This window comes from Phyllobates terribilis, unplaced genomic scaffold (genome assembly GCF_046119375.1).
Source record: "Phyllobates terribilis strain yellow unplaced genomic scaffold, ASM4611937v1 Scaffold_5__5_contigs__length_657084704, whole genome shotgun sequence".
NCBI classification, from domain to species: Eukaryota; Metazoa; Chordata; class Amphibia; order Anura; family Dendrobatidae; genus Phyllobates; species Phyllobates terribilis.
Genome location: NW_027362765.1, coordinates 450651731 through 450670228, shown reverse-complemented (window position 1 = coordinate 450670228; position 18498 = coordinate 450651731). Strand labels below are relative to the sequence as shown.

General features: G+C 41.7%; 1 protein-coding gene across 1 annotated transcript in view; it reads left to right on the top strand.

The window, feature by feature from the left end:
- The window catches only part of SFXN2 (sideroflexin 2), a 91057-nt gene that overhangs the window by 55034 nt on the left and 17525 nt on the right, over nucleotides 1-18498 (top strand). Inside the window, exons 6-7 of the mRNA XM_073685322.1 lie at nucleotides 10653-10738; nucleotides 15245-15305. Coding sequence (XP_073541423.1) covers nucleotides 10653-10738; nucleotides 15245-15305 — 147 coding nt within the window. The remainder of the gene's footprint in view (nucleotides 1-10652; nucleotides 10739-15244; nucleotides 15306-18498) is intronic.

Genomic DNA, 18498 nt, shown 5'->3' with positions numbered 1-18498 from the left:
CTTAACGTCTGTTGTGGGTAAATTGTTTGAAGGATTTCTTAGAGATGCTATTGTAGAATATCTTAATGATAATAACTGTCTAACTCCATATCAACATGGATTCATGAGGGATCGCTCCTGCCAAACAAACCTGATCGCCTTCTACGAGGAGGTGAGCTCACAGCTGGACCGGGGAGAGTCAGTGGATGTTGTATACCTTGACTTCTCCAAAGCGTTTGATACCGTGCCACACAAAAGGTTGGTATATAAAATGAGAATGCTTGGTCTGGGGGATAATGTGTGCAAGTGGGTAAATAGCTGGCTGAGTGATAGAAAGCAGAGGGTGGTTATCAATGGAGTAAGCTCAGGGTGTGTCAGGGTTACTAGCGGGGTGCCTCAAGGGTCTGTCTTGGGCCCTATATTATTTAATATATTTATTAATGATCTAGTGGAAGGGTTGCATAGTAAAATAGCAATATTTGCAGATGATACTAAACTTTGTAAAGTAGTTAATACAGATGAGGATAGGGCACAGCTACAGGAGGATTTAGATAAATTGGGGAGTTGGGCCAAAAAATGGCAAATGGGGTTCAATGCCGATAAATGTAAGGTCATGCACATGGGAAAGAAAAACAGCAGTCACCCATACATATTAAATGGGAAACCGTTGGGGAAATCTGACATGGAGAAGGACCTGGGCGTCTTGGTTAATAGCAAATTAAATTGGAGTGCCCAGTGTCAGGCAGCAGCTGCGAAGGCAAATAGAGTCATGGCATGCATCAGAAGAGGAATAGGGGCATATGATGAGAACATTGTTCTTCCTCTGTATAAAGCGCTGGTAAGGCCGCACTTAGAATATTGTGCACAGTTCTGGGCTCCGGTGCTCAGGAAAGACATATTGGAGCTAGAGAGGGTACAAAGGAGGGCGACTAAGGTAATAAAGGGAATGGAGGGACTAGAATACCCAGAGAGGTTGTCAAAATTAGGCCTATTTACGTTGGAAAAGAGAAGGCTTAGGGGAGACCTCATAAACATGTATAAATACATCAGGGGGCAGTACAGAGATCTCTCCCATGATCTGTTTATACCAAGGATGGTGTCAAAGACGAGGGGGCACACTATGCGTCTGGAGGAAAGGAGGTTCCTGCACCAGCATAGAAGGGGATTCTTTACGGTCAGAGCCGTGAGACTCTGGAACTCTCTGGGAGAGGAAGTGGTGATGTCCAACTCACTTAATGAGTTCAAGAGAGGCTTGGACTCGTTTCTTGAGAACAATAAAATTACATCTTATGCTTAGTGATAGTTAATTAATCCAGGGATTTAATCTGACTGCCAGATTGGAGTCGGGAAGTGAATTTTTCCTCAATGATGTAAATTGGCCTATACCGCATGGGGTTTTTTTTTACCTTCCCCTGGATCAACTCTGCGGAATAGCTGCAGTGCACAAGAAATAGGCTGAACTGGATGGACGCTTGTCTTTTTTCGGCCTTATAAACTATATATACAGTGCCTACAAGTAGTATTCAACCCCCTGCAGATTTAGCTGGTTGACACATGCGGAATTAACTTGGCATTGAGACATTTGTACTGTAGATCAGCCTGGAAGTGGGAAATGCACTGCAGCAAATTTTGTTTTTGTTTTTGTTTTTTTTGTTTTTTAAAAACGTTAAAAGTTAATTCAGAGTGTCATTTATTATTCAACCCCTCAAACCACAAGAATTCTGTTTGGTCCCCCAAAAGTATTAAGAAGTAGTTCAGGCACCAAGAATAATGAGCTTCACATGTGTGGATTAAAGATCTCTTTTGCCAGCCTTTTCTGACTATTTAAGACCCTCCCCAAATTTGTGAACAGCACTCAGACATGGTCAACATGGGAAAGACAAAGGAGCATTCCAAGGCCATCAGAGACAAGATCGTGGAGGGTCACAAGGCTGGCAAGGGGTACAAAACTCTTTCCAAGGAGTTGGGCCTACCTGTCTCCACTGTTGGGAGCATCATCCGTAAGTGGAAGGCTTATGGAACTACTGTTAGCCTTCCACGGCCAGGACAGCCTTTGAAAGTGTCCCGAGGCCAGGCTTGTCCGAAGAGTCAAGGCTAACCCAAGGACAACAAGGAAGGCGCTCCGGGAAGATCTCATGGCAGTGGGGACATTGGTTTCAGTCAATACCATAAGTAACGTACTCCACCGCAATGGTTTGCTCATGATCACTTGGAGGACTCTGAGACAGACTGGTTCAAGGTTGTATGGTATAATGAGACCAAGATCGAGATCTTTGGTGCCAACCACACACGTGACGTTTGGAGACTGGATGGCACTGCATACGACCCCAAGAATACCATCCCTACAGTCAAGCATGGTGGTGGCAGCATCATGCTGTGGGGCTGTTTCTCTTCCAAGGGGCCTGGCCATCTGGTCCGCATCCATGGGAAGATGGATAGCACGGCCTACCTGGAGATTTTGGCCTAGAACCTCCGCTCCTCCATCAAGGATCTTAAGATGGGTCGTAATTTCATCTTCCAACAAGACAATGACCCAAAGCACACAGCCAAGAAAACCAAGGCCTGGTTCAAGAGGGAAAAAGTCAAGGTGTTGGAGAGGCCTAGTCAGTCTCCTGACCTTAACCCAATTGAAAACTTGTGGAAGGAGCTCAAGAATAAAGTCCACATGAGACACCCAAAGAACCTAGATAACTTGGAGAAGATCTGCATGGAGGAGTGGGCCAAGATAACTCCACAGACCTGTGCCGGCCTGATCAGGTCTTATAAAAGACGATTATTAGCTGTAATTGCAAACAAGGGTTATTCCACAAAATATTAAACATAGGGGTTGTATAATAATTGACCCACACTTTTATGTTTAAAATTTAATAAAATTCAACTGAGCAACATAACTTTTTGGTTTGTAAGATTTATGCTTCTGTTCATAAAACCTACTCTCGTTTGCAGTTTGAAGGCTCTAACTTATTTGCATCTTATCAAACCAGCTAAATCAGCAGGGGGTTGAATACTACTTGTAGGCACTGTAAACTATGTAACTATGTAAGAATGGTAAAAAATAAAAAATAATTATACAGTTATATGAAAAAGTTTGGGCTCCCCTATTAATCTTAAGCTAAATGTTTTATAAAAATTGGTGTTTTTGCAACAGCTATTTCAGTTTGATATATGTAATAACTGTTGGACGCAGTAATGTTTCTGCCTTGAAATGAGGTTTATTGTACTAACAGAAAATGTGCAATCTGCATTCAAACAAAATTTAACAGGTGCATAAGTATGGGCACCCTTATCATTTTCTTGTTTTAAATACTCCTGCCTACTTTTTACTGACTTACTAAAGCACTTTTTTTGGTTTTGTAACCTCATTAAGCTTGGAACTTCATAGCCAGGTGTATGCAATCATGAGAAAAGCTACTTAAAGTGGTCACTTGCAAGTTGTTCTCCTGTTTGAATCTCCTCTGAAGAGTGGCATCATGGGCTCCTCAAAACAACTGTCAAATGATCTGAAAACAAAGATTATTCAACATAGTTGTTCAGGGGAAGGATATAAAAAGCTGTCTCAGAGATTTAACCTGTCCGTTTCCACTGTGAGGAACATAGTAAGGAAATGGAAGAACACAGGGACAGTTCTTGTTAAGACCAGAAGTGGCAGGCCAAGAAAAACATCAGAAAGGCAGAGAAGAAGAATGGTGAGATCAGTCAAGGACAATCTTCAGACCACCTCCAGAGAGCTGCAGCATCAACTTGCTGCAGATGGCGTCACTGTGCATCGGTTAACTATACAACGCACTTTGCACAAGGAGAAGCTGTATGGGAGAGTGATGCGAAAGAAGCCGTTTCTGCAAGCACGCCACAAACAGAGTCGGCTGAGGTATGCAAAAGCACATTTGGAGAAGCCAATTTCTTTTTGGAAGAAGGTCCTGTGGACTGATGAAACCAAGATTGAGTTGTTTGGTCATACAAAAAGGCGTTATGCATGGCGGCAAAAAAACACAGCATTCCAAGAAAAACACTTGCTACCCACAGTAAAATTTGGTGGAGGTTCCATCATGCTTTGGGGCTGTGTGGCCAATGCCGGCACCGGGAATCTTGTTAAAGTTGAGGGACGCATGGATTCCACTCAGTATCAGCAGATTCTTGACAATAATGTTCAAGAATCAGTGACAAAGTTGAAGTTACGCAAGGGATGGATCTTTCAGCAAGACAATGATCCAAAACACCGCTCCAAATCTACTCAGGCATTCATGCAGAGGAACAATTACAATGTTCTGGAATGGCCATCCCAGTCCCCAGACCTGAATATCATTGAACATCTGTGGGATCATTTGAAGAGGGCTGTCCATGCTCGGCGACCATCAAACTTAACTGAACTGGAATTGTTTTGTAAAGAGCAATGGTCAAAAATACCTTCATGCAGGATCCAGGAAATCATTAAAAGCTACAGGAAGCGACTAGAGGCTGTTATTTTTGCAAAAGGAGGTTCTACTAAATATTAATGTCACTTTTCTGGTGAGGTGCCCATACTTATGCACCTGTCAAATTTTGTTTGAATGCAGATTGCACATTTTCTGTTAGTACAATAAGCCTCATTTCAAGGCAGAAACATTACTGTGTCCAACAGTTATTACATATATCAAACTGAAATAGCTGTTGCAAAAACACCAATTTTTATAAAACATTAAGCTTAAGATTAATAGGGGTGCCCAAACTTTTTCATATAACTGTATATTTACCTTCTGATGGCCTGCCGACGTCAGTGGTCGCGTGACCCGTCACATGACTAAATGACGTCACCACAGGTCCTTTAGTCTACCGCGAGCTGCCGGCAAGCCAGGACGCATCGGATAAAGACACCGGAGGCCATCAGAAGGTAAGTATAATATTTATTTTTTATTTTATTCTTTTTTTTACAGGTTCTATGGTACCCGGCTCCGGAGGAGAGTCTCCTGTCCTCCAGACCCGGGTATCATCCGCACATTGAATCGCATGGAATCCGCATGTACAGATCCAGTGATGCGGATTCCATGCTTTCCAATGCAAGTCAATGGCGGCGAAAACGCCGCGCTTCAGCAAAATAATTGGTAGTGCTGTGGATTTTTCCACAATAATAATTGGGGAACATGGCAGACCTTCTACCAAGCATTTTTTAAGCGTTTCTGCAGCGGAATTGCCGCTGCGGAAACGCTTAAAAACGCACAGTGGGCACACGGCCTAAAAAAAAATATTATAATTAATATATTAATATTGTTCCACATAAATTTCACGTGAACTATCACATGATCTATCACAGGGGATCATGTGACATGTGATACATCAGGTGTGTGTGGGGGGGGGGGCGCCTTCTAAACTGCCCGGGGCCCTTGCTACTCTTAATCCTCCCCTGATCATGATCCTGAAGAAAAGCGACTGACGAGACAGAGTGGCCTTCTGGAGACGGGTCCTAGGAGAGCACGCCTAGCCATGAGATCTTGAGCTTGTAGCACAGAAGGTAACGGGCCTTAGCAGGAATGGGAGATGGGGACTAGTGAAGGGTACCAAGTGGTAGGTCCAGGGCACCAGTAGTGGAAGAAATAGGACGAGGAACCGCTGAGCAAGTAAAGGAGACTTATGACTGAAGACTGTAGAGTTAGAGCTGAGTTGTGACGAAGTAGGGAGAAAGAATGTAGGGAGTATAGTACCGAGGAAGGATACTGTGTGGAATAATGTTTCATACTGTAAAGGAAACGTCCATAAGACTTTGTACCCACTATCCCTTTCATATAACCCTTACCACGTTACCTTCCAGTAAAGAGTTTATTTTGGAATGGTGGTCTCCCTGCTTGAACTGTGAAACATCCGGTCCTGGCTAGCCCACAACTTGCAGCCTGCAAGGACGTAAGGCCCTCGCAACAAAAGTCCATACACCCAGCCAGGACCCACACTTTCATGTAACTTTCCGGGGTGCTGAAGACGTGTGCCTCACCCATGGCTTCTGCCCAGTGCCACGTTACACATGCTATCATGTGTAGAGTTTGGTACTCACTTAGCCGCATTAGAGGTAGACACAGGATACTGTTTCTTTAACAATGTCCAAGGCAGGTTTATTATGCTGCTTAAACCGTGCTTTTAGAAGTAAACAAAAGAAAGCATTGTCCGGCACAGTGTAACAAAAACAGAAAATAAACAGTCCACACAATATGGCAGGTTCGCCCGCTCACGGTCAGTGTCCTTTTGCACAAACACTGTGGAGGCCTCTATACCTCCAGCCAGAGACACTGAATGAGACGCTCCGTCTCCATTTTATACACACGCCAACCCCCCCCCATCTCTTATTACTTCTCTTAAAAACCAGCCCTGATACACCTAATCAACCCTCTCAGCACTACTTGTGCTGGAGCATGCTTTCCTGGTTTTAAATCACCGCAGCGTTGCATATCTCCCCTCAAGGACATATGCTGTGGCCATCTTACACATGATAAATAATAAAATTACACTCGGCTTAGTGTAAGGTGGGATTAAACATGGATATGAGGAGTAATTTACCCCTATATTCACCTATATAGGAAGTTCCAACGCCTGAATGATTGAATACATTTTTCTGGAAATCCTATACCGATGGGGCAGAATTTTAGCCCCTGAAATGAACAAAAAAAGAGTGGAAATGCATGTAGAATGTTAGCAGAAATAAACACATACCCACATGGTCAAAATTGTTGGTACCCCTCATTTAATGAAAGAAAAATCCGCAATGGTCACAGAAATAACTTGAATCTGGCAAAAGTAATAATAAATTAAAAATCTATGAAAATGAACAAATGAAAGTCAGACATTGCTTCTCAACCCTGCTTCCACAGAATTAAAAAAAATAAATAAATTAAACTCATGAAATAGGCCTGGACAGAAATGATGGCACCCCTGAAAATAATGTGACAAAAGGGACATGTTAAATCAAGTTGTGTCCACGAATTAGCATCACAGGTGTCTACAATCTTGTAATCAGTAATTTTGTAATCAGACAGTGGACCTGTATATAGGGCTTCAGATACTCACTGTGCTGTTTGGTGACATGGTGTGTACCACACTCAACATGGACCAGAGGAAGCAAAGGAAAGAGTTGTCTCAGGAGATTAGAAAGAAAATTATAGACAAGCATGTTAAAGGTAAAGGTTATGAGACCATCTCCAAGCAGCTTGATGTTCCTGTGACTACAGTTGCACATATTATTCAGAAATTTAAGATCCATGGGACTGTAGCCAACCTCCCCGGACGTGGCCGTAGGAGGAAAATTAATGACAAATCAAAGAGACGGATAATACGAATGGTAACAAAAGAGGCCAGGATAACTGACAAGCCACAAAGCTTCTGGGAGAATGTCTTATGGACAAATGAGACAAAATGGAAGTTTTTGGCAAGGCACATCAGCTCTATGTTCACAGACGAAAAAATGAAGCATATCAAGAAAAGAACACTGTCCCTACTGTGAAACATGGAGGAAGCTCTGTTATGTTCTGGGGCTGCTTTGCTGCATCTGGGACAGGGTGTCTTGAATCTGTGCAGGGTACAATGAAATCTCAAAACTATCAAGGGATTCTAGAGAAAAACGTGCTGCCCAGTGTCCGAAAGCATGGTCTCAGTCGCAGGTCATGGGTCTTGCAACAGGATAATGACCCAAAACACACAGCTAAAAACACCCAAGAATGGCTAAGAGGAAAACATTGGACTATTCTGAAGTGGCCTTCTATGAGCCCTGACCTAAATCCTATTGAGCATCTTTGGAAAGAGCTGAAACATGCCGTCTGGAAAAGGCAACCTTCAAACACGAAACAACTGGAGCAGTTTGCTCATGAGGAGTGGGCCAAAATACCTGTCGAGAGGTGCAGAAGTCTCATTGACAGTTACAGGAATCGTTTGATTGCAGTGATTGCCTCAAAAGCTTGTAAAACAAAATATTAAGTTAAGAAGAACCATCATTTCTGTCCAGGCCTATTTCATGAGTTTAATATTTTTTTAAATTCTGTGGAAGCAGAAAAGCAATGTCTGACTTTCATTTGTTCATTTTCAAAGATTTTAAATTTATTATTACTTTTGTCAGATTCAAGTTATTTCTGTGACCATTGTGGGTTTTTCTTTCATTAAACGGGTGGTACCCACATTTTTGACCACTTGTGTATGTAAACATAAATGATATTCAAAAGCAAGTCCTCTAGCCAAAAGAGTTAAAGCAATAAAATATTCTCTTTTTTTTTCACACATTGCATTTTTTCTGCTCGTAAAGGATAAAACAAAACACAGCATTTTACAGTACCACCAATGTGACTGAAACTTCTGAAATCTCATGCTGTTTATTTTTTCCTTGCATATTTGAACTATCAAGTTTCGTTCTTGCAGATTTTCTTCACCTATTAGGTTCATTGCATTTTTGAGTGCTTTTTTTTACATGCGTTTTCATCTCGTTTTTGTATTTTTGGTAGGTCATAAATTAAAAGGGTTGTCCAGTACTTTTAAAAAATCTGTCAATGTGTTTTAATGATAAATAGAAGCTTCTTTCTAATTACCTCCTGGTGCTGTTTCTGCCTGTGAGCGGCTCTATTGGTGGCCGCTCACAGGCAGCACGTGACCCCCCACTGATGTCACAACAAGTGAGGCGTGACTCAGCGCTGGGGTCCCCCCGCACTTTCCCAATTAATGGGGACCGGGAGAGCACGCTGTGGATGCCGGGTGTGACTCACGGGGTAACCCCGCACACAACCCAGCCGCCACCGGTGGAATGCGGAAGAGGGACCCTCGGCTGCAGCCTGGACTTGTTGTGACGTCAGCGGAGGCCAGAGTTGGCAGCAGCCGGGGGTCAGGTCATGCTGCTCCTGGTATTTGGCTTTGGCAAAACTTTGATACAGGCAAGATTGGAATACATGCATCTCTAGAGCGTTTCCTCAGCATTTTTTTTTTTTTTTTAAATCAAATGTTTTTATTGATTTTTATAAAGATTTGCACAAAAGAAAAATTAAAAAAAAAAGAAAAAACAACAACAACCAGACAAACATTGGAGAAACACAGTTCTCCACCCCCCAATCTTAAGACGCATTAAACATGAGTTATTTATACATCCTGGCTCTGCAAAACCAGCATAATTAGATGAACAAGTATTTGAACATAGTAACAATAGTCAATCCAATTACATATAACTCGTGGAAGTACTAATAACATTTTTATTAATTTTCAAAGAAGTTTAATTTGAGGCATCAAAGCAAGCTGAGGTGAAATCTCCTCCGTTCACTAGTTGTCAAACCAGAGCCATCAATCCATAGACCCCATATCTTGTCAAATTTAGACATGGCATCTCTTTTTAGGTATATGCCTTTTTCCAAATTTACTAGCCAGTTAACTTTATCAATAAATTCTGATATCATAGGCTCCTGTTCTGCTATTTTTTTTCCTCAGCATTTTTTACCTGTGGACTTTTGACATCGAGTGCAATTCTTTTTGGAAAATCCCCCACTTGAAATTCAGTGTACTTGCAAGAGAAAGTAACTAACATGTTGTGGATTTCGAAAACACACCGCAGGTCAATTTTCACAGCGTAAAATAAAAGAAAGAAAATATGACAGTGGTTATGAGATTCCTATACATCCCTTCCACTTTGCTGGAACTGTTAGATGCTGCATTTTTTTATGCAGCATCAAAACTCATCGTGGAAACTTAACCTCAAAGCGTTTTTCCAAATCTGCAGCATATCAATTCTTTGCAGCGTTTTTTACTCATTCAAATGTATGGGGAAAAAACGCAACTAAAACACGTTAAAGAAAACGACTCGTTTTTCCTGTCAACTCTGATTTTTGTTGCAGAAAAATCTGCTGCAGATACTCAATGTGTGCACACGCGCTAATAGTGATTTCAGCAGAGTAACATCATGCCTGGGATAATGCATATTCACACCCGGTGAGCTGGTTTCTGTTTTTTGTAAGTTAATAATATGCACCTTACCAATCTCTTTCTGCTCAACTTTTAATGCTGCCCAAGTTACCCAACAGTCTCTGCAATTCCAGATGGGAATGTGATCACGGATTGGTTGCAGTGGTGATGTAAAAATATTAAAAAAAATACTTACTTCCTAGGACCCTGCTGTTTGTTCTTCATACCGCTGCCAGTGTTCTCTGCCGGTCTCCTTACTTCCTTTTTCTGGCGGAGGGGCAATGCCAGGTGACTGCCACTGCCAGTGCACAGGAGAAACAAGGAGACCAGCCGATGATACACCAGCAGCAGCATGGAGGAGCAATGGGGGTCCGGTAGGTGACTATTATGGGCTTCTATTATAGAGACTTCTATTCTCTATTGTTGAGGTTTCTGGTGCTGTTTTATAGCTAGAAACAAATGCAAAATGTGCAGTTCAGTGCTAAAGCTTGACGTTTTGCTGTTACAAACAAAAGACTATGCCATTACTAATCAAATGAGAAAAATGGTATAGCTAATATCACACACACATTCTTCTTCGAGGCATCAGAGGCACAGTCCACACCCAACAGGACAATATAGACTGCTAACAATGTGGTAGTTTCTAGGAAGCTATAAGAGATTTTCAATATATATATATATTGTGCTATAGTGCACAAATTTAATACATGAACATTATTATCATGACTAGATCCAGTGTTAAGACTCCTGTCGCTTTAACACAGTGTAATAAGTCCTTCTTTTTTCAGAAAGCGCCCCCGCTGATTGCTCGTTGGGTTCCTTTTGCTGCTGTTGCTGCTGCCAATTGTGTGAACATTCCTATGATGAGACAACAGTAAGTTCAGCCTGAAATTATATCTGTCTACACTTTTTCATCTAATGCATTGCAATTAGAAGGGTACGACGAGTTTTAGTTTTGTAACAGATGGAGTTTTGCAACAGGATGGGGAGTACATATCTAGCTTTCACTTGTAGACTTTATTCTCATACTATATGCTAGAGAAGAATATATCACTACCCAGTGATGTAACTTGAAGTTCATGGTCCCTAATGCAAAGCCTCCAACAGGGCCCCCAACTATCTTCGGTCTTTAATTGTATTGGTTCTGTTATATGGGCTAAAGACACCTTTTGGGGCCCCCCTAGACTTCAGGGCCTGTGTGTGATTGCCACCCCTGCACTCACTATAGTTACTGTCACTACCCAAATTTTGTATGAGTACGGAGCCAGTATTTTCCATAAATGGACCATTCATACTAGATAGCTTTTAGGGAATGATGGTGTCACGCTGTTTCATGGAACTATGGGCACGTACTAGGGGCGCCCTGGTCTATCCCTGTCCCCCGGATTACTCCTGAAGGTGGAGACACCGGATTCACGTGCCATACTGAATGCCTAAATTAACCCTTATATGTCCCTTACTCCTCCACAGGGAGGTGGGAAGCTGAAGTGTCTAGGAATACACTAACCAGACAAACAAGGGAAGACTGACAGGGATAAATTAAAATACAAACCATACAAAATATACTCACCAAACAGAGTGGAACACAGAGAACTTAAAGGAAGGAGAAACCAAATAGGAGAGGATGGGGATGTGCACACAAACAAAACTCCAAGCAACAATCTCCTGAAAAAATCTGCAAACGCCAACTGCAACCACAGACTGTACCTCCAACTCCAAGCCAGGCATTAAGAACTACCACTGGCTATCCCCAAGTGTCAGAGGCGAGCATATATAGCAGAGGGGAGTGGCCAACACTGAACAGCTGAGACAATCCAGATAGGAAAGCTCCAGGAGCTTCAACTGAACAGATTTTTTCTTGTTAGCAGTGCAAGGTTTAAACATGCACTGTTTAATAAGATGATGAAGTACTTCTAACCAGTGCAGGAGTTCATAAAATCAGACACCGCGATCGTCTGACTCCTCTCTGTTGCGGTATCCTCATGACAGATGGTATATCTGATTATGTGATTAGTTTCAGACCCACTGTTAATCCCATTGAACAAGGAAAGTTTTAAGCTTTGGTACATTTTTGGCACTTCCCCTCGAATCCTTAGATTAGACAACAATAGACATTCCTTCTTTGCCCATTTCTGTGTCCGTATAGTGCCAATCCACAGGTATAGCCTTATAACCGATCTTTTGCAAATAGTATTGATTATAAATAGCCAAAATGCTTTGGGTGTACAGCTCCAGCGCGGAAGTATGTTCCCATGGTTACAGACTACAAACAGACTTGTGTGTAGTCGTATCCTAAAGTCAAGTGCTGAGGCCAATTTACTTGGATCACCCATTGTTACAATTCATTTGTCCTTGGATGTCAGGATATTGCCTGATATTTGGGGGCTCAGCCATCACTCCTGCATGGGCAGCTTGACACATGACTGCCGGATCTGACTACACTCAGGTTGGTCTATAGTGTGTAACCACACTATCAGTTAGGTTGGTATAGGAGGTGTGCAGGTGATATGGATAAAATGGGAGGATATTTATAATTGCTTTATTTTTTTTAAATTTGAGATATTTTTAAGAAATTTAAACAAATGGTTTCCAAAGTGAATGTGCCATTAGGAGGAATCTTCTAAAAATAAATGTATATATTTTAATGTTATTTCTGACAGATTTTTGTAGAGATATTGTGCAAAAGAAAACATGCTGCAGATCTGAGTGGTTATGAGCAACTGAATGCTTTACATTATCTGAACAACTCCTTTTTAAATGAAGTAGTCCCCCTTGCATTATTGATAAAAGACAAACAAGCATATACTCTCCTCCTACACTGGTGCCACTCCAGCGATGTAGGCGTTGGGGCTCCGCCACATGAGAACTGCAGCCAATCAGCGACCACCAATGTGTTGCGGTACTTACACGTCTTTCGCTTGTCCGACGGACGTCAGAGCGCAGCAGCCTAATAGTGGCCACTGATTGTCAGCAATACTCAGGTGGCATAATGATGCCCGTGAACCCCAGCAGACCCGCCACCAGTAAAGCTGAATATGACAATGGTGCTAGAATAGCTTTTTGTTTTTTTTTGACAAGGGAGATTATTTTATTTAAAAAAGGATTATACATGTAGTGGACCACCCCTTTAATGTAGTCATAATCTTGTGTTAGTCGCGTTAGTTCTGGTTACACTTGTGAGTTCCATGATAATGATCAGAAATAGACAGAATTTCTTCCAACTTGATAAAGTTTAGTTGGATTCTCCATCAATAGATCAGACTGAAGTGGTCAATAAGGGGTCACATATTTACACAAGTGTAAAAAAAAATCATACTGTTAGGGGAGATCTGTTTGGACAGGTATGTCCTAGACATACCTGTCCAATCTCACTAAATTAGAATATCATCAAAAAATTTATTTATTTCAGTTCTTCAATGCAAAAAGTAAAACTCCTATATTATATAGAGTCATTACAAACAGAGTGATCTATTTCAAGTGTTTATTTCTGTTAATGTTGATGATTATGGCTTACAGCCAATGAAAACACAAAGGTCATTATCTCAGTAAATTAGAATACTTTATAACACCAGCTTGAAAAATGTTTTTAAACTCCGAAATGTTATCCTACTGAAATGTATGTTCAGTAAATGCACTCAATACTTGGTCGGGGCTCCTTTTGCATCAATTACTGCATCAATGCGGCGTGGCATGGAGGCGATCAGCCTGTGGCACTGCTGAGGTGTTATGGAAGCCCAGGTTGCTTTGATAGCAGCCTTCAGCTCGTCTGCATTGTTGGATCTGGTGTCTCTCATCCTCCTCTTGACAATACCCTATAGATTCTCTATGGGGTTAAGGTCAGGCGAGTTTGCTGGCCAATCAAGCACAGTGATACTGTTGTTTTTAAACCAGGTATTGGTACTTTTTTTGGCAGTATGGACAGGTGCCAAGTCCTGCTGGAGAATCAAATTTCCATCTCCAAAAAGCTTGTCGCCAGAGGGAAGCATGAAGTGCTCTAAAATTTCCTGGTAGATGGCTGGGACCTTGATTTCCAAATGAAATGCAAAATTTACTTTGCATTTACTTAGTGTCAATGACTGCCTTCTGGACATATGTCAAGTCAGCAGTCTTCCCCATGATTGTGGATCCTACTGAAACAGACTAAGGGACCTTTTTAAACGCGTAAGAAGCCTTTGCAGGTGTTTTTTGTTAATTATTCCAATTTACTGAGATAATGACTTTTGTGTTTTCATTGGCTGTAAGCCATAATCATCAACATTAACAGAAATAAACACTTGAAATAGATCACTCTGATTATAATGACTCTATATAATATATGGAAAATAGAAAATGAAGTGAGCTCACCATTCACGTCTCACTCCAGAGGTCCTTCCTTTAGCCTTGGTCGCGGCTCGGCAACCGCCACAATGGAATCCAGAAACAGGTATAAGACCCGGCGATGGAGAGCCCAGTGCACTTCAGAGGTCTTTTTTGCATAAAACTTCCATTTTATTGAAAAAATGTTAAAAATGTGTAAAACACAGTTACAGGCAGTCAGATCAACTAATGAACATCTAGAGCGACGCGTTTCGGCCTATAGCGAAGCCTTAGTTACTTCTCAGTAGGCATTAGTCAAGGGTCGCACCATTGTGTATTCTCATTACTTTACTCGTCTTTAGTTTGTTTTGGTTGAATGCATCAGGTGACAATAATGAGTAAGAACAATGATACAGACCAAACCAAAAGCAATGTGTGACACTAGTCACAACTCATGTACTTACTGTGAGGCAGGGTAGTCAAGAGGTACATAGTCAGTACAAGGAGGGCTCGTAATAGACAAAGGGAAAAGACAAAAGCGTAGTCAGGTAAGAGTCCGAGGTCAGAGTATCAGGAAGGTAGCGGATCAATACAAAGGGGTAAGTCAAACGGATGGTCAAAAAGGTAAATCCAAGGTCAGCAACGGAGATCAGAATACAACTCAGAGCAAACACACACAACACTTGAGCAAAGCTACAATTGGCAATGGTCTGACACTTGTCACAGTGCTAAATAGCCCTGTAATCACCCAGAATAGATGGCACCTGGAGGAGATCCCACAGACCCAGCCAGATAGGACTGCTGAGCTGTCAATCACAATACTCACACCTCTGCCTCATATTGGGCTGTAGAGCTGTCACACACAATCCTGACAGCTCAACAAGCCCTCGATCCCATAGGGCGGCAGAGGTGTCATTCACAGCGTCCATAGGACACCATGAGTGGTGGAATCGTGACACAATGTAGTTCTTCAGAATGCCTAGATCCATCTTCTCTCCATAATAGATAGTGATCTTTTTTTTCTTTTTTTTTTTTTTAACAAAATATCTGTTTGGTGAAGTGGTAAACTTTTGTTTTTATGAAGGGAAATTCTCAATGGCATTGCAGTGACGGATGAAAATGATAACAAGCTCGGGAACTCAAAGGTAAGAACGTCTTTTGGAAACGATTAACTACTGTGAACTGTATCATTTACAGCATGTTGATAATTGATAAGCCAGGAAATGGTCTTGTTCTCCCAATATATAGTGGCTTGAACCAGGATTAAGAAAAAAGATCAACTGTTTTGTTTTTCAGAAATAGCACCAGACTAGTCTATGGCCTCTCTGGTATTTGAGCTCAGCCAAATTTAAGCAAAATGAGGCAGAATTGTAATACTAGATACAGACTATAGGTAAAGTTGCCATTTCGGGAAAAAGTACCAAGTACCTTTTTTTAGCCGAATTTAAGATGTTTATTCAAAGGAATGAAAAGTATAAAAGTACTTTTATCCTTTTCCTTCTTTCTGGATTCACATTTTCTATGGTGTTGGTTCAAAAATCTGCATCAAAAATTGTGAAGCATTTTTATGAGAAATTCTGCCTAAATTGTGCCCCTTTATGTCAGTCAAACAGATATGTAAGAAAATTGTAGTAAGATTTTTTTTTTTTATGGTGGAATGTATAGGGGGTCCGCACCACTCTCCTCCACAGCCCTTCACCTTATTTGTAATGGACCCGATTCTGTACTAGAGCAAGGTTTTCCCTACTAAAGCTCCGCAGAAGTCAAGCAGCTGCAGAACACGAAGAAATGATCCTGATGTGCACAAAGCCTTGATGTGGGGGGTTTGCAAAGCACTAAACAAAACCGTGATGGTGTGCTTTACCCTTCCCTCCCCCCTGCCAAGATCCTTTTAGCTAAAAGTAGGCATAGGGAATCTACAATTGGGAAACATTTTCCTGAATTTCCACAAATGACCAATCTGAATGCATAAAAATTAAAAGCACAACCAGTTGATTTTTTCAGAATAAGAACATTCCAGTTGTGATAGCAAATGCCATTTTTCTTAGACTGCAGGGTTGCTGTGATTCAGATTTCACATGTCTTATGCAGCTATAGCGTCTGCTTAGGAAGTGCAGACTATTTTCTCTGTACAGAAATACTCACATTTCTACTGCAGTGCAGCCAAACAAAAGTGCTGGTGTGAAGCACCTGCTGCGTTATTACAGTAATCCGCAGATAGAGGGCAGCACATACCTGCAAAAAAAAAACTGCAAAGTAATGTAGATGAAACATGTCAGCTAATATAACCCTCTCCTGAAGGCTTTACATTGCCATAGACGTCTATACAGATCGTTTCACATCTATACTAACCGTATTGTTACCATCTAAGAGAAAATGTGTAATGATCGCAGCCTTGTGTGACCAACTGTACAAGGGATTCAGAGCGAGGATCTCCATATGCACTAATACGACATATACACAATTCTTGTCCTGGTGCAACAACCTTTTTAAGCTTCCCATATTGATATAAGATTTTTGGCTAACTTGTTCTATGATTTTCTTCTACTATACGCAGGAATTTTTTATTATTCATTGGTTATAAATACACCATACGCAGTTTTTTATATACAGACTGATAGTTATTCATTCGTTTCAACCTCTATGGCCAGCTGTAAAATCTATTAATAAGATGTTATTTGACAGGTTTAAATTCTGGATTGACCCCTTTCCTCCAATGTTAGCACTGAGTCTTCAGGCGGTCATGTGACTTTGTCATATGACCCCTGCAGCCAATCATCGGCCACTGATCAGCTGCAGCCTTTACTATTTCGTCAGAGTGGACTTCCACTCTGTCGGAATGCTGAAAAGCTGAAACTGATCAGCGGCTGCTGATTGGCTGCAGCGGTCACGTGAGCGCTTTCATTGCCCCCCCATAAAGTATGATGCCAACAAAAGTGCCCCCCACCCTAAACACAGTATGATATTCCCACAGTGAATTCCTCCACAGTACCCTCCACATGCCCAGTATGATGTCCCTACAGTACCTCCCCGGAAAAGTATGGTGATCACATTCAGTATGCTGCCCCAATTGTGACCCCCCCCCCTCACAGCCCGCCATACAGTATAATAGGCCTTCATACAGTTTAATGCCCCCCACACCTCTCCACACAGTATGATGGCCTCAACACAACCATCCACATTGTATAATGCCCTCCAAACAGCATAGTGGCCCCCACAGAGCCCTCCACACAGTATGATGGACTCCACACAAACCTTCACACTGTATAATTGCTCGCATAAAGTAGAATGGTCCCCCACATAGCCCTTCATAAAGTATAAAGGCTCCCACATAGCCCTCCATATTATATAATTGCCCCCATGTAGCCTTCCAAATATTTTAATGGCCCCCACATAGCCCTCCAAATAGCAGAATGGTACCCACATAGCCTTCCATAAAGTATAAAGGCTCCCACATAGCCCTCCATATAATATAATTGTCCCCACATAGTCCTACAAATACCATGATGGCCCCACATACAGGTGCATCTCACTAAATTAAATTAACTTTTTCATGATATTCTATTTCAGTTTTTCAATACAAAAAGTGAAACTCATATTATATAGAGTCATTACAAACAGAGTGATCTATTTCAAGTGTTTATTTCTGTTAATGTTGATGATTATGAAAACACAAAAGTCATTATCTCAGTAAATTAGAATACTTTATAACAGCTTGAAAAATGACTTTAAAATCCGAAATGTTGTCCTACTGAAATGTATGTTCAGTAAATGCACTCAATACTTGGTCGGGGCTCCTTTTGCATCAATTACTGCATCAATGCGGCGTGGCATGGAGGCGATCAGCCTGTGGCACTGCTGAGGTGTTATGGAAGCCCAGGTTGCTTTGATAGCGGCCTTCAGCTCGTCTGCATTGTTGGGTCTGGTGTCTCTCATCTTCCTCTTGACAATACCCCATAGATTCTCTATAACAGATTCTCTATGGGGTTAAGGTCAGGCGAGTTTGCTGCCAATCAAGCACCGTGATACTGTTGTTTGTAAACCAGGTATTGGTACTTTTGGCAGTGTGGACAGGTGCCAAGTCCTGCTGGAGAATGACATTTCCATCTCCAAAAAGCTTGTCGGCAGAGGGAAGCACGAAGTGCTCTAAAATTTCCTGGTAGACGGCTGTGCTGACTTTGGTCTTGATAAAACACAGTGGACCTACACCAGCAGATGACATGGCTCCCCAAACCATCACTGATTGTGGAAACTTCACACAAGACCTCAAGCAGCTTGTATTGTGTCCTCTCCACTCTTCCTCCAGACTCTGGGACCTTGATTTCCAAATGAAAATTG